The following is a 13,673-nucleotide window of genomic DNA, read 5'->3' as shown; positions in this document are numbered from 1 at the left end:
AACATTATAAAATCTCATTCATTCTTTAAAAATCAAAGTCTTCTATCTCAACTAACCATGCACGTTAGATACTAGACATATTAAGATTAACATTATTATATATATTTTTATAAAACAAAAAATTAAAATTAAAACATTTTCTTCAACACAATCTTTTATGCAACAATTCTTATAATTATATCACAATTAAGAAGATTAACATTTATCTTCATGAAAAAATAACTTTCTTTCCATTTATACATCTGCTCTTTTAACTACATTTTTTTAATACAAAAGAAAAAAAATACAAACATTGAATATCAAAGAAGTTTCTCTTCCTCGATTATACCCAATTTATGGATAACATTTATCATCCTTTGCAACCACCTAAAAAGATTGATTATCCTAACCCTTGGAAGGCTCAAGGTTAAGATAAAGTAAATAATCATAATGATGCTCATTTATAAATTTAGAAAAGGAATACGAATAATAAAAAATGGGGTAGAGCAAGGAATCCTTATCATGGAAAATTATTCTCTTAATATGCCAAAGTTGCCTTATGGTACAATTCCAATCATTATTTGTTTTATTTTATACGTTGAAGATTTATCCAATCTCAACTTTGAACTCGTTGAATAATTTATCAAAAATAGTTTATGACCCTCCACAAAAGTTTATCTTTATAGTACTTAGCCCTAAGCATAGGTATATGTGATTTAGTTGAATGGTGTTTTGATGGAATAAAATCTACATACACTGTATAATTTTATTAAAAAATGACAATTTAATGTTATATTGTATCTAACTTTAAATACTATTTTTATTTTAATTTGAATATTATTTTTTGGATTTCAATTATATATTGAATTTGAGAACTTATTTTTGTTGGGTTAATTCTGGATGAGTTATAAATTATTTATATAAGCTAGAATTATAAATATTTAAAACTTACGATTTAATATAGATTATATAAATATTTTTATCAAGATAAAGATTTATAAATAAAACATTTTTATTAATATGAAAATTTATAAATATTTTGAAATTAAGATTTAATATAAGATTATACAAAACATTTTAAGAGTGTAATTTTTATGTTTTTAGTATAAAAAATAACAAATTTTATGATCCCATAGTGTTTTAGGATTTCTGCGCCAAATTATTTTACTATGAAACTTATTAAAATTCATTTTTATTTTAATAACATGATTTTATTCTTTATGTTATATACTAAAAAAGGCATTTCCAATATTTGAAATTGAGTTTAATGGCCTCTTCATAATACCTTAAAATTTTCTTATTCTCTATTTCTTCATTGTGCCACATTTATACATTAAAAGCTCAACAACATTTGTGCATTAAAAGCTAGAGAACATAAATATTTTCTTCATATATTTTAATTCATTGTCAATCATCTATAACTAACTATTAACTTATTTATAATATACAGGTGCTGTATAAATATTGTATTAAAAGGTGATATGATAATTTGTTTATATTTCAAATGAACTCGAGTAAAATTGGATTCTTTTATACTCAAAGTCAATACAACCATATACTCATCAAGAATTCAATATGTCATTGACAAAAATTAATTTTATCTGAGGAGGATAAAGTTCCTCTTCTCAACTGCCCAAACTAAACTCAATTAATTATATATAAATTTGTGTGCATGTATCTACATAAAGTAATGAGATGTACTTGAATAAGAAATTTCGTCTTATAAACAAAAAAATTTATACATCGATTTAATTTCCAAACAAACAAAATATAACCTTTATTTTTAATAATTTGATAGGAATAAAATGTGTAACCCATTATCCATAATATAAATTAAAAAAAAAAATCTCCAATATTAATTAAAAAAACATAAATATATCGTAACCTTAACTTTTTAAGTAATAAAAAATGTATAGTTTAATTTTTAATTAAAAAACATAAATATATCTTAGCCTTACCTTTTTAAGTAATAAAAAAATTTATGGTTAATTTTTTTATTTTTTTTAATGATGTTTTCATATTTAAAATAAGTTTATTCTATTTTTTTTATAATGTATACTTATTATCCTGCGGCAGGCTAGGGTATAAGGTATTCAAATTCGTTGACCTTTCAATTAAATTCATTTTGACCAAAAATTTGTGAATAAATTATAAAGTGGACATTAGAATTTATAAATAATTTATTTTTTAAAATTATGAATTTAAATTTATTTAATTTCTGATTGGTGCAAAAGAGAGGGACTCTTATTTAGTAATCATTACTTCAGATTCCGTGGTACAAAAAATATTGGCTAAAATTTTATCGTTTCCACAATGTTAACTTTAGGTTTAATAGTTTTCATACCAAATTTTTGGTTTTAGGTGTGGCCACCGCAGTCACCACGAAGGTTACCGTGGTCGAGGCCATACGCCAACTGTCCTTGTAGACCTGTTCCAGTCATCCTCGTACGCTTGTTCCTCGCACGCTTGTTCCTCACACGCTTGTTCTGTCCTTCGACTCACGCTTGTACATCCTTCGATTGTTTTGTGGTACATTGCCTCGGCAAAAAGGTAATATGGATATGTATTTATAGAATAGTCTGACAATTCTTTTAATTAAGAATTTAATTAAGAAAGTGCTGGAAGTTTGTATACCCTTAGCACTCTTAAATTACTTTTTACATGTTCCAATATTTTTGTTATTTTATATTTTTATTAATTAATATTACTTTTCTTTGTAGTTCTCAATGTATTATTTATTTATAACTATTTACGAATATCAAACTCAGAATCAATTTAATTACATATATATTCAGGAGCCATCAATTTGACATTATGATTTCATATAATGATGGTTTTATAATATGAATTAAAGTTTAAACTAATGTATATTTTTTTAACCAAGCGGATCGCACGCGCTACCTCTCTGCTGCAAACTAGGTCTGCCACCTCTGCTCTGCGCACCCCCTGTGGCTGCTGCGCACAGCAGCTCTTGAGCCCCTTGGCTCTCCAATGGACTCCAGCAGGGGTCCGCCTCCCCCCCCCCTCCCCCCAGAGGTTTTGGCTTTCAAAACGATGATAGCAACTTGCATTAAGAGAACCCCTTCCGCCATGCAACAGAAATTCGTGAAGAAAATGGACAACATACCCTCTGTTGCACTCCCGGAAGAAGAAACATGCAGAGCAGCTCTGAATCTTGCAGAGAGAGGCCTCATAGGCCAGTTCACTAGCCTCTGGCCTTCACCAAAATCTTTTGAAGAGTGGGTTCAGAGAAACTGGATCCCGTTAACCAAAGAGGCCATAAAAAGCTACTTTGTGGGCAAGGGCTACTTCATTTTCATCTTCAAAAGTATAGAGGACAAAAGCTTAATCTTCAGGAACAGACCATATTTTATGGGTCCACAAGGATTATATCTGAACAAATGGTCGCCCGATTTTGACCCTGCTCAGGATGTTCCATCAGTTGTTCCTGTCTGGGTGCGTTTGCCCCATCTTCCCCTCCACTGCTGGAACCAAAAGTCTCTTCAGCTAATCAACAATGCTCTAGGAAAATACATAGACCAAGCAGTAAAAAAAGATCAGTATTCGTGTGCCCGCATATGTGTCGAAGTCGATCTGGAGGAGGGACTGCCAGAAGCAATCAAGCTAATGGTCGCCGGATGGACGCATGTTCAAGAACTAGATTACGAACAACTCCCTTTTAAATGTAGACACTGCCATGGTCACGACCATTTCACAAAAAACTGCAAGAAAAAGGCCGAGGAACAAGCATATATGCATAATGGTGAGCAATGGACCCTAGTCCAGAAAGCATCACAGCAAAAAAAAGGTAGAGGGAAAGTCACTCAAAAGGAGGCCCCCAACAGCTCCAAACCCACCGAAGAAAGGGGTCCAAACCGAAATGAAAAAGAAAGCAGTTAGGCCCAACCCTCAGAAATAATCCTAGAAAACGTAGACCAGGAAGGAACATCCAACTCCAACAAAGAAGACGAAGAAGCAGGCCACCCAGAGGCTTCCAAAGGCAGCCCCTCCAATCCCTCGTATGCAGAAGTCACAAGGAAAAAGCCAACAGATAGCTCAGGATCATTGGAGGACGAGATCTACGAGCGTCCATCAAAAAGAGCCGGAAGGAAATCCCATAAAGAAGCAAGGGAGGAGGAGGCTGAAAGACTTAAAACTCAAGGTAGCCAGCCCACGATAGAGATGTCTATTGGGAGAAATACTAGAACAAGGCCTCCTAAGGGAGGATCCCTCCCCCCATCTGGTAAATAATGCGTCTTGTCTCTTGGAACTGTAGAGGTCTGGGGACCCACATGAAAATAGAAGCAGTCAAGGATCTACTGAAAATCGAACCACCAAATATTCTCATGCTCCAAGAGACAAAAATCGAAGGGCAAGCCCTCCTCGACATCAGTAAGGTGAAGTGGAAGAAAAATGCAGGCAAAGCAGTAAGCTCAAGGGGCTCTTCAGGGGGGCTGGCTACCCTATGGACAAAAGATCTCTTCCACCTGAACAACTCCTTCGAAACTCAACACTGGATCTTCACAGAATTAAAGCATTGTGCAAGTAAGTTGACTATCTCACTCTTCAATCTTTATGTTCCAGTTCTTTACTCTGAAAAAAGAGAATGTTGGAATTCCCTCCTAGCATTCTTAGAGCAACATAACCCCAATAACATAATCCTTGTTGGAGATCTGAACATAGTTCTGAAGCCCAAAGAAAAGAGAGGGGGCAACAACAGTAGAGACCATTTGCTGCCTTTTGTGGAAGATCTCATCCAACAATGGGACCTCCTTGATTTTAGCCCAATAAGAGGTCTCTATACATGGACAAATAACAGGACAAGGGAGGAACACATATCTGCTCGTCTGGACAAATTCTTAGTTCAAAGCTCGCTGATGATGAACAACAAGATAATCAATACAAAAATCCTCCCCAAATTAACTTCAGACCATAAGCCCATTCAACTGCTCCTGGAGGATGAAGAAGACTTGGGTCCTCTTCCTTTTCGCTTTAGCCCCCTCTGGATTGAAAGGGATGGTTTCATGGAAACAATGAAAGAATCTTGGGCCAAACCAATCTCAAGATCACCATGTTATGTTTGGGAGCAAAAGCTCAAGGCAGCAAAACAAGCCTTGAAAGAATGGATAAAAAAACCCACTCCAAATCCAACCAGCCAAAGGAAAGAAATAGTGCAGACTTTGGAGGACATGCAAGTTGAAATGGAACACAAGGATATCACCTCAGAGATGATAGGCAAAGAGGTAGAAGCCCAACGCTCTTCCTTCCGCTCCTTTAGAATGGAAGAAGAGTACTAGAGAATCAAATCATGTAGCTTGTGGTTGAAGGGTGGGGATCGAAACACCTCTTTCTTTCATCACCAATATAGAGCTAGATTCTCATGCAATCATATTTCAAAAATCACAATTGAAGAAGGGCAGAACTGCAAAGGGTTTGCACAAATAAAAGAGGCAGCAGAAAGTCACTTCAAAAAGCTTTTTACTGCAGGGACACAAGGTAGCGAGGAAGACTCAGTGGAGCTCCTCTCAAACATCCCTTTCCTTGTCAGCTTAGAAGACAATCATGCTCTCATCAAACCCTTCACGGAGGAAGAAATAATTAATGTTATTTGGTCTATGGAACCTGATAAGGCTCCTAGGCCTGACAGGTTCACCATCCACTTCTACAAGATCTGCTGGGATACCATTAAATATGACCTCCAGAAAATGATAAGAGGGTTCCAGAAGAAAGCTAAGATAGGAGGAGGAACCAATTCCACCTACCTCGCACTAATTCCAAAAGAGGCCAACCTAGAAACCTTTGCCAGATTCAGACCCATATCTCTATGTAATGCCTCCTACAAAATTTTGGCCAAGCTCCTGGCAAACAGAATTAAACCATTACTCAAAAGGCTCATCTCCTCCTCCCAAGGAGGATTTGTTGAAGGTAGACACATCTTGGATAATGTCATCCAAGTGCAGGAGACAATTCACTCAAGTAAACAGCGAAAAGAAAAAGGAATGTTGATAAAACTAGACATGGCGAATGCTTTTGATAGGGTTAATCACACCTTCCTCATCAAAGTCTTACGCTCCTTCGGGTTCTCGAACCAGTTTGTGAATCTTATAAAAGCCTGTATTGGTAACCCTTGGATTTCCCCCCTGGTTAATGGGCGCCCTATTAGCTTCTTTCATGCCCAGAGAGGCCTTAGGCAGGGCTGCCCCTTCTCTCCTTTTCTGTACATTATGCTAGCTGAATCTCTGAGCAGAAAGCTCACTGCTGAGAGAGACGCTGGGTCACTACTTGGCCTCAGAATTTCCCATGGCATAGATCCCTTAAACCATGCCCTATTTGCGGATGACTCTATTCTTCTCGGAGGAGCCTCTCTCAGAATTGCAATGGCGTTTGACTCAGTCCTAAAATGCTATTGCAGGGTAACAAGAGCCTTAGTAAGTGAAAGAAAGAGTGAAATTTATGGCTGGAATATGGAACAGCAAGAGCTCATGAGCATATCTCAGATCTTGGGCTTTAAAGCCTATGCAAAATGGGACAAGATCAAATACCTAGGTTTTCCCATTACAAATGGAATTAACAAAAGGGATCTGTGGAGCGACATTATCAACAAAATCAAAACAAAAATCTCATCTTGGGGAGGCTACTGGTTAACAAAAGGAGGAAAAGTAATTCTTATTAAAACTCTGCTGTCTGTGTTGCCAATTTACCAAGCTGCTTTTCTTCTTGCTCCTAAAAATGTGATGGATCAAATATCTAAACTCCTGAGGGATTTTCTATGGCAAGGGGGGAAAGGGAATCAGGAAAAAATTCACCTGATCAACTGGGACACAGTCAAAAGAGACATCACAGAGGGCGGTTTACAGATTCGCGATCCTGCGATGGTTAACCTTGTGCTTGGTGGAAAAATCCTGTGGAAATTGCATTGTGATCCACAACACCCGGTCAGTCAATCACTCTTGCACAAGTATGCAGATGGTCCTGTGCTATGGAATCTGCAAGCCTGCATCTCAGTTAACTGCTCCCAAACCTGGAATTTATGCCGAAAAAGTCTACACTTCTTCAGAGAGAAGGTGTATCGCGTGCCTGGAAATGGAAAGAAAACCTCTTTGTGGGACGATCGCATTATGGATCGTGCTCTGCTATCTGATTCTGAAGACATCGTAGATATAAAGGAGTGGCTCCAACGCGCTGGCATCAATAGCGTCTACGATCTTTCTAGGTGGGACAACAAAGGCAATTGGTGCTGCTGGGACTTCCACGACGTCCCTGTTAGACTCTTGCAACAACAAAATTGGCTCATTGAATTGCTTGAAGAGGCAACACCAGTTCATCGAAGCATGAAGGACGCATGGGGATGGGGACACTCAGGAAGGTATACCACAGTTGCTGGTTACAACGCCCTTCACCCAACAAAAATTAGCAATCATCTGCCCAGTTTCTGGAAAAAAGTATGGGATCCTGGAGGTCTTCCCAAAGTCATTTTTTTTTTTTGGATTTTGGTGCATAACAGAGTCCTAACAGGAGAAAATCTGGCCAAGAGAAGCTACGCAGGACCGCATAGATGTGCCCTCTGCAGAAGTAATACTGAAACAACTAAACACCTCTTTATTGACTGCTATTTTGCTAAAGAAGTATGGGGCTACATTCTCCATGAACTCCAGATTGCCCCCCGGACCATGATTTTGTAGAAGAGTTATTTGCCTCATGGAGCCACCTATATCCCCACAACATTCCCACTAAATTTGTATGGAACAAAATTTGGATCGCCATCCCCAAATACGTATGTTGGCAAATTTGGTTGACCCGGAATGAACAGATTTTCAAAGAAATCTCTTATACTCCCTTGAAAGTAGCAACCAAAGCAAAATCCCTCCTTTTAGAAGCAGTCCAACAATCTTACTTTAAAGAAGACCTCACTCTCCTTCCTGAAGAAAAGAGATGGTTGGATTCTCTTTCCCCTCTGCCTCGAAAGCTCCCCTTGGTCCCCCCCATTGCAAACCCTGAATGGCGAAAAAGAGATTCTGACATCACTTTCCAAGATTGGTGGAGGCAACAACATCTAACCTTGATTTTCTTTGATGGGGCTTCCAAAGGGAACCCCGGTGCTGCTGGAGCAGGGGGTATTATGTACTCTCCGGATGGCTCAAGAAGGGATTGCTTTTGCTGGGGTATTGGGCAAAAAACCAACAATCAAGCAGAGATTCTAGCTCTCCTCAAAGCATGCCAAATTGCAAGGGAAAGAGGCATCAAAGACTTTCAAGCATTTGGAGACTCAGCAGATTAAAGAGAACCCTCCTTGAATTCGACACCTACAAATTCTACCACATTCTAAGGAATTCGAACAGTGAAGCAGACCTCATGGCAAATAAAGGGTGCGCTCTTCAGAAGGGACAACTCAACATTAATGACGAGATATCATACCAATCTTGCTTCTCTTGACAGAATTGTAATCCATCCTAGCATAAGAAAGAGGATAAGGAGAACTGTACTCTTGGTTGTTTAGGCTTTGGCCCAACCATCTACCTTCAAATAAATAAAAAAACATACCCGTTTCAGTTAAAAAAGAAGAAGGTTTAAACTAGATTAAAGTTTAAATTTGTTATAAATTAATTATTTATCAAACATAACTCCCAAATTTATAACCATAAATACAACTCCTAAATGTATAACCATAAATATTAAAAACAACACGCACATATATTCTTTTTTTTTTTTCGAGGAAAATAGAGTTCGTAATTTCTATTAAAGAGAGATAATAGAGATTACATGCTGTTGATGCCAAGGCATATGCAGTAGTGTGGCTTTACCACTGTTCCAAAATTTACATATAAAACTGTCCTGTAGGTGTCACTATGGATACGGTGGAGTTGTATCCAATAAAAATATATAACAGTATCACATAGATATTCATAAATAAGCAGAGTTTTGAGGTATATAACCTCGTGCCGTGAAAAAACTATAGCGCCGATCAGAGCTACGCTGATATATACAAAAAATTGGACATGTAGATCAAAAATTTCAGATGGGGAGGATGTCCCCTTGTTGTAGGCCGTCGATATAGGGACGATGATAGAATCTGTGCATCCCCTCTGGATTGAATTTTTCAATCATCCAATCGCCTAGAGGACGATCCGCCGCTTCTTTCGAGAGCCGGTCAGCAGTTGCATTTCTTTCCCTGTAGATATGAGAAACAGTGATCCGGTCAAAATGTGTTTTTAAAAAAACAATTTCTTCCAAGATGTGTTTCAAAGAATATGTATGACAGATAGATTTATTATTTGCCCAATCAATCACAATCTTTGAGTCCCCAAAAATTTGAACTTGTCGACAATTTTTGGATAGTGCAAAATATAGAAGATGTCTCAGTGTAATTAGCTCAGCATGATTATTGGTACCTGGGCCGAGTCCTAATCTCAGGTGAAAATAATGTGTTTCTGTTAGATGAAATAGAATACCCCCTCCGCAACCATGCGCCGGTGCTGCCCCATCGAAGTAAGCCCAAGGCATATCCCTGTTAATGTTTTCGGGCATGATATGCCTGGGAGGATTCGTTTTGTTTTCAAATGGAATTTCTGTGTATGCTGCGCAAATGGATGGCGGAAGTAGCTGCCAGTTAACCCTGCCATCCTCAAAAATGATGTCATTGCGCTTGTTCCAAATGAACCAGGACACCACTAGCAGTAGATTTCTTGCCTTTTCCGTAGCCACCGCAGTCCACCACTGATCCCAGGCTGAGGGTATATCTACTGCGTGCCAGACAGTGGTTATATTGAGGGTCTGTTTGACCTGCTGCCAAATTTCCATTGTGACTTCGCAGGTGAGGAATAGGTGGGGCGTAGATTCCTCCTCCTTTCTGCAGAGTACGCACCAAGTAGGTCCAGCAAAAGCCTGGTTTTTGAGAGTAGTGCCTGTTGGAAGCTTGTTTGCTAAAATGTTCCACATTAGAAGTTTGGCCCTTGGCTGAGCTTGAAGTTGCCAGATATCCGTCCACCAGTTTTTTTGAATATCAGGCTTCTTGGCCTCGATGATCTTTAAGTAGCCAAGCTTTGGTGCATATATACCAGATTTAGCAGGTGCCCATATTAGTTCATCTTCCTTTTCATGAAGCTTTATGTGTGATTCGGAAAGTGCCTGAATGTATCTTTGCCAATGTTTAGTCCATTCATCTGTCAAGTGCCACTGTTGATCCGTGACCCATGCCTGTGTGAAAATGGTTGATCGATGAGGATCACCAATCTGTGCCAGGTATTTAATGCCCCCGTTGTTGAGGTGTCCGATCAGACCTTTCGGCAGGAGGTGTGCGTTCCCTGAACCAGGCCACGGGTCTAAGCCTATACGGACTTGTGCTCCATTGCCAATTTTCCATAAAAGATTATCCTTGATGAGTGGCAAAGCTTTTAGTGTGGCCCTCCAGATCGCGGAAATGCCCTGATAGTTCCAAGATGGTCTGCGAAGCCATTCTATGATGTTGGAAGGCCAAATGTATTTTTGGTGTATTACTTCTGCCCATAAGCTGTCCATCTTGAGGAGTGACCAGCCCTGTTTTGCTGTTAAAGCTTGTGCAAATTCTGAAAGGGATTTTAGACCCCACCCACCCCATTTCTTTGGCATGGAAACGAGGGACCATCTTGTCCAAGCAAATATCTTTCCCTTTTTATTACCATTCCACAAGAACCTGTTACATATTTGTTGAATTTTTTGAAGAATGCCTTTTGGAATCCATGTAAGGGACATCCAGTAAACTGGTGTGGCCTCAAGTACTGATTTGATCAACAATAACCTACCAGCTTTTGACAGTAAACGATGATGCCAGCAGGTGATCCTTTTTTCAATTTTGTTAATAAGCCACGACCAGTGTTCAGATTTATATCCATCCGGCCTTAATATGAATCCGAGGTATTTGATTCCTTCCAGCAAGTTATTTTCCAAGAAGGGGAAGAACTGGATTGCCAACTGAGTTTCCTGTTGTGTGCATCTCATCAATGATCTAGTGGATTTGTCCCTGTTGATTTCCATGCCCGTGGCTTTACAGAAGAGTAGAAGAATATCATTTAATGCAATGCTGTCTCGGACGCTACCATTGAGAAAGATTAGTATGTCGTCGACGAACAATAGGTGGGTAAGGGAGTACTGTTCAGTAATTTTTAGACCACTGAGTTCCCCATTCCTTTTTGCATCCTCAATGAGCCTACTCAGTCCCTCCATAACAATCAGAAAAAGTAGGGGGGAAAGTGGGCAGCCTTGCCTGATTCCCCTGTTGATATAAAAACGGGCAGAGGCTGCACCATTTATAAGAATGGAAAAGGAGACAGAAGATACACACCCCATAATCCAGTTTATAAACAGATGGGGAAAACCCAGATGTGTAAGAATCATCTTAAGGTATAGCCAATTTACCTTATCAAAAGCCTTTGCAAGATCAATCTTTAGAGACACACCTTTGAGGTTCTTCAACTTGATGGAGTGTAAAGCTTCCTGGGCAGTGCCTATGGCCTCTTGGATGTGGCGATTTTGGAGGAAAGCAAATTGTTCTGCTGATATATGTGAGGACAGGATAGGTTTAATGCGGTTGGCTATGATTTTGGCAATGATTTTGTAGAGGCAATTACAGAGGGAGATAGGGCGAAAATCATTGAAGGATGTGGGGTCATCGGATTTGGGAATCAAGGCAATGAAGGTCTGGTTCATAGGCGGATGTATGTGCCCCGAGATCCTGCTTTCCTCAACAACTTCTAAAAGGTCCTCACCCAGCAGATCATAAAAAGCCAGGTAGAATTCCACAGGCCAGCCATCTGGCCCCGGGCTCTTATCTTTCTTAAACCATTTAAGTGTACTTTCCAGCTCTTGTATAGTGACCGGATTAGTGAGGTCTTCAATATCTTCCTGTCCAACAAAACGAGGGAACTTTTTTGCAAGTCTAATGATATCTGGTAGATTTACAACATTCGGCGCCGTGTAGAGATGCTTGAAGTGTGTTACCCCCAGGCTAGCAAGTTGCTGGTGTGTGGTAGCCCATCCATCTGGTTCCCTTGGTAGCCTCTAAATGGTGTTTGATGCCTTTCTGCCGTTGGCAAGGTTGTGAAAGTATTTTGTATTACTGTCCCCAGCTTTGAGCCAAATGGCTCTGCTTTTAAGTCTCCATAGCTCCTCCTTTTCTTGCAATATCTTTGCTTTTTGCCCAAGCAGCTGGTTTAGAAGTGTTTTGGAAGCATCAGAATGATAGCCAGTCCCTCTCTCATCAGTCAATAAAGCTATCTGAGCTTCTGTATCCTTCAGAATCTGTTCGTCTCTGTTCCTCTTTGATCGCGCCCAGGTCTCGGTCATTACTTTGAGCATCTTGAGTCTCTCACAAAAATCAAGCGCTTTCCTCTGATCCCGCAGTGGGGGCTGTGATGCCCAGAAATCCGTGACCATCTTGCTGTATTCCGGCTCTTGGAGAAAGCCAGCAAAGAATTTAAAGGGAGAACGCGGCTTTGATTTCTTGTCACTGATCTAAAGAAGAATCGGGTGGTGATCTGATAGCCCCCCTGAGCTGACCCATTGTCTGTATAAGGGAAACAATTGTATCAGTTCCTCATGCATCATAAATCTGTCCAGTCGCCTCCCCAGAGCGGCCTCTCCTTTGCACTGATTGTGCCATGTAGGAAGCTTCTTGTTCATGGGTATATCCACAAGGTGATGTGCGTCTAGTATCATTTGCATTTGATCCGCAATAGGATCACACTGAGCATGTTGACCCCAGGATTCTCCAACCCCCAATGAGAAGTTGAAATCTCCCCCTATCACTGTATTCTGTGTGATATGGTTGCCATTTAGGAAGCCTTGCCAGTAAGGTAGTCGATTCTGATTAGGCCCATAAATATTGATAATTCTGATTGGGATGCCCAGGTCACCCATGATTATATCCATGCCGAGGAAGCCTCTAACCCCCCAGACAGAGAGTGGCCTACATTTCCTTGGGTTTATACCAATGAGCAGTCCTCCAGATCGACCACACGGATCCAGTCCATGTAAAACCCATCCAGGAAGCAAAGCTTGTAGACATCTCACCGCCACCTCGGATGTACACAGAGTTTCTTGAAGAAAAATGATATCACACCTAGCTTCATGCAAGAGTCTTTTCAGAGCCAAACGTTTTTTAGGGTTGGCTAGTCCCCTGCAGTTGTAGGAGAGCCAGATCATGGGGCACCGCAGGTCATGGGCTCAATAGCTCTAAGTGCCCGTTCAATAGTAAACTGTCGCCCCATGGCAACATCCACAACAGCATTTAGCTTTGCTGAAGAAATTTGTGAAGGTCTGCCTCGCTTTAGCTTGCGATGACGACCAGGGGATGATCCCAGACCTAATATGCGAGACCGTGCACGGGGTCTCAGGTGATAATGATGTGAGCCGGATTCGACCGGAGAGGATGGAGATTCAGGACAGTCCAATATCAGGTTGTGTGAAGGAGGAGTGGTAGAAAAAGTGGGTGGAGGTGGGGTAATGGTGCAGAGGATGGAGGGGAGGGACACAAACTCATAGTGGGATGCTTGCAAAGAAGAGTTTACAAATGATTGCATATCATTAGAGAAAGAGTGAGAAAAGGTGGGGGTGGAAGCATTACCCGGATGAGTAGGTGCAGCCTTCGCCGGTTTTGTAGCAGCCTCAGCGGTCTTTGAGCGGGTACGCGGCGGTCCTGGAGTAGCCGATGCCTTCCGCCG

At 40.1% G+C, this 13,673-nt stretch overlaps 1 protein-coding gene across 1 annotated transcript; it reads right to left on the bottom strand.

Moving 5' to 3' along the window:
• Positions 1-8,374: 8,374 nt before the first annotated feature.
• Positions 8,375-12,387, bottom strand: LOC149162460 (uncharacterized). Its single transcript, XM_089435185.1, has 4 exons — positions 12,031-12,387; positions 11,721-11,856; positions 9,429-11,252; positions 8,375-8,496 (listed from the first exon to the last, which is right to left on the bottom strand). The coding sequence occupies exons 1-4, from the start codon at positions 12,385-12,387 to the stop codon at positions 8,375-8,377; spliced, it is 2,439 nt and encodes an 812-aa protein (XP_089291311.1).
• Positions 12,388-13,673: the final 1,286 nt, after the last annotated feature.

The sequence above is a fragment of the Pinus tabuliformis genome, chromosome 5_2 (genome assembly GCF_031772625.1).
Source record: "Pinus tabuliformis cultivar Carrire ecotype Pingquan chromosome 5_2, CPIR1, whole genome shotgun sequence".
Lineage (NCBI taxonomy): Eukaryota > Viridiplantae > Streptophyta > Pinopsida > Pinales > Pinaceae > Pinus > Pinus tabuliformis.
The sequence above is the reverse complement of the archived record's forward strand: the minus strand, read 5'-3'. Positions and strand labels throughout refer to the sequence as shown.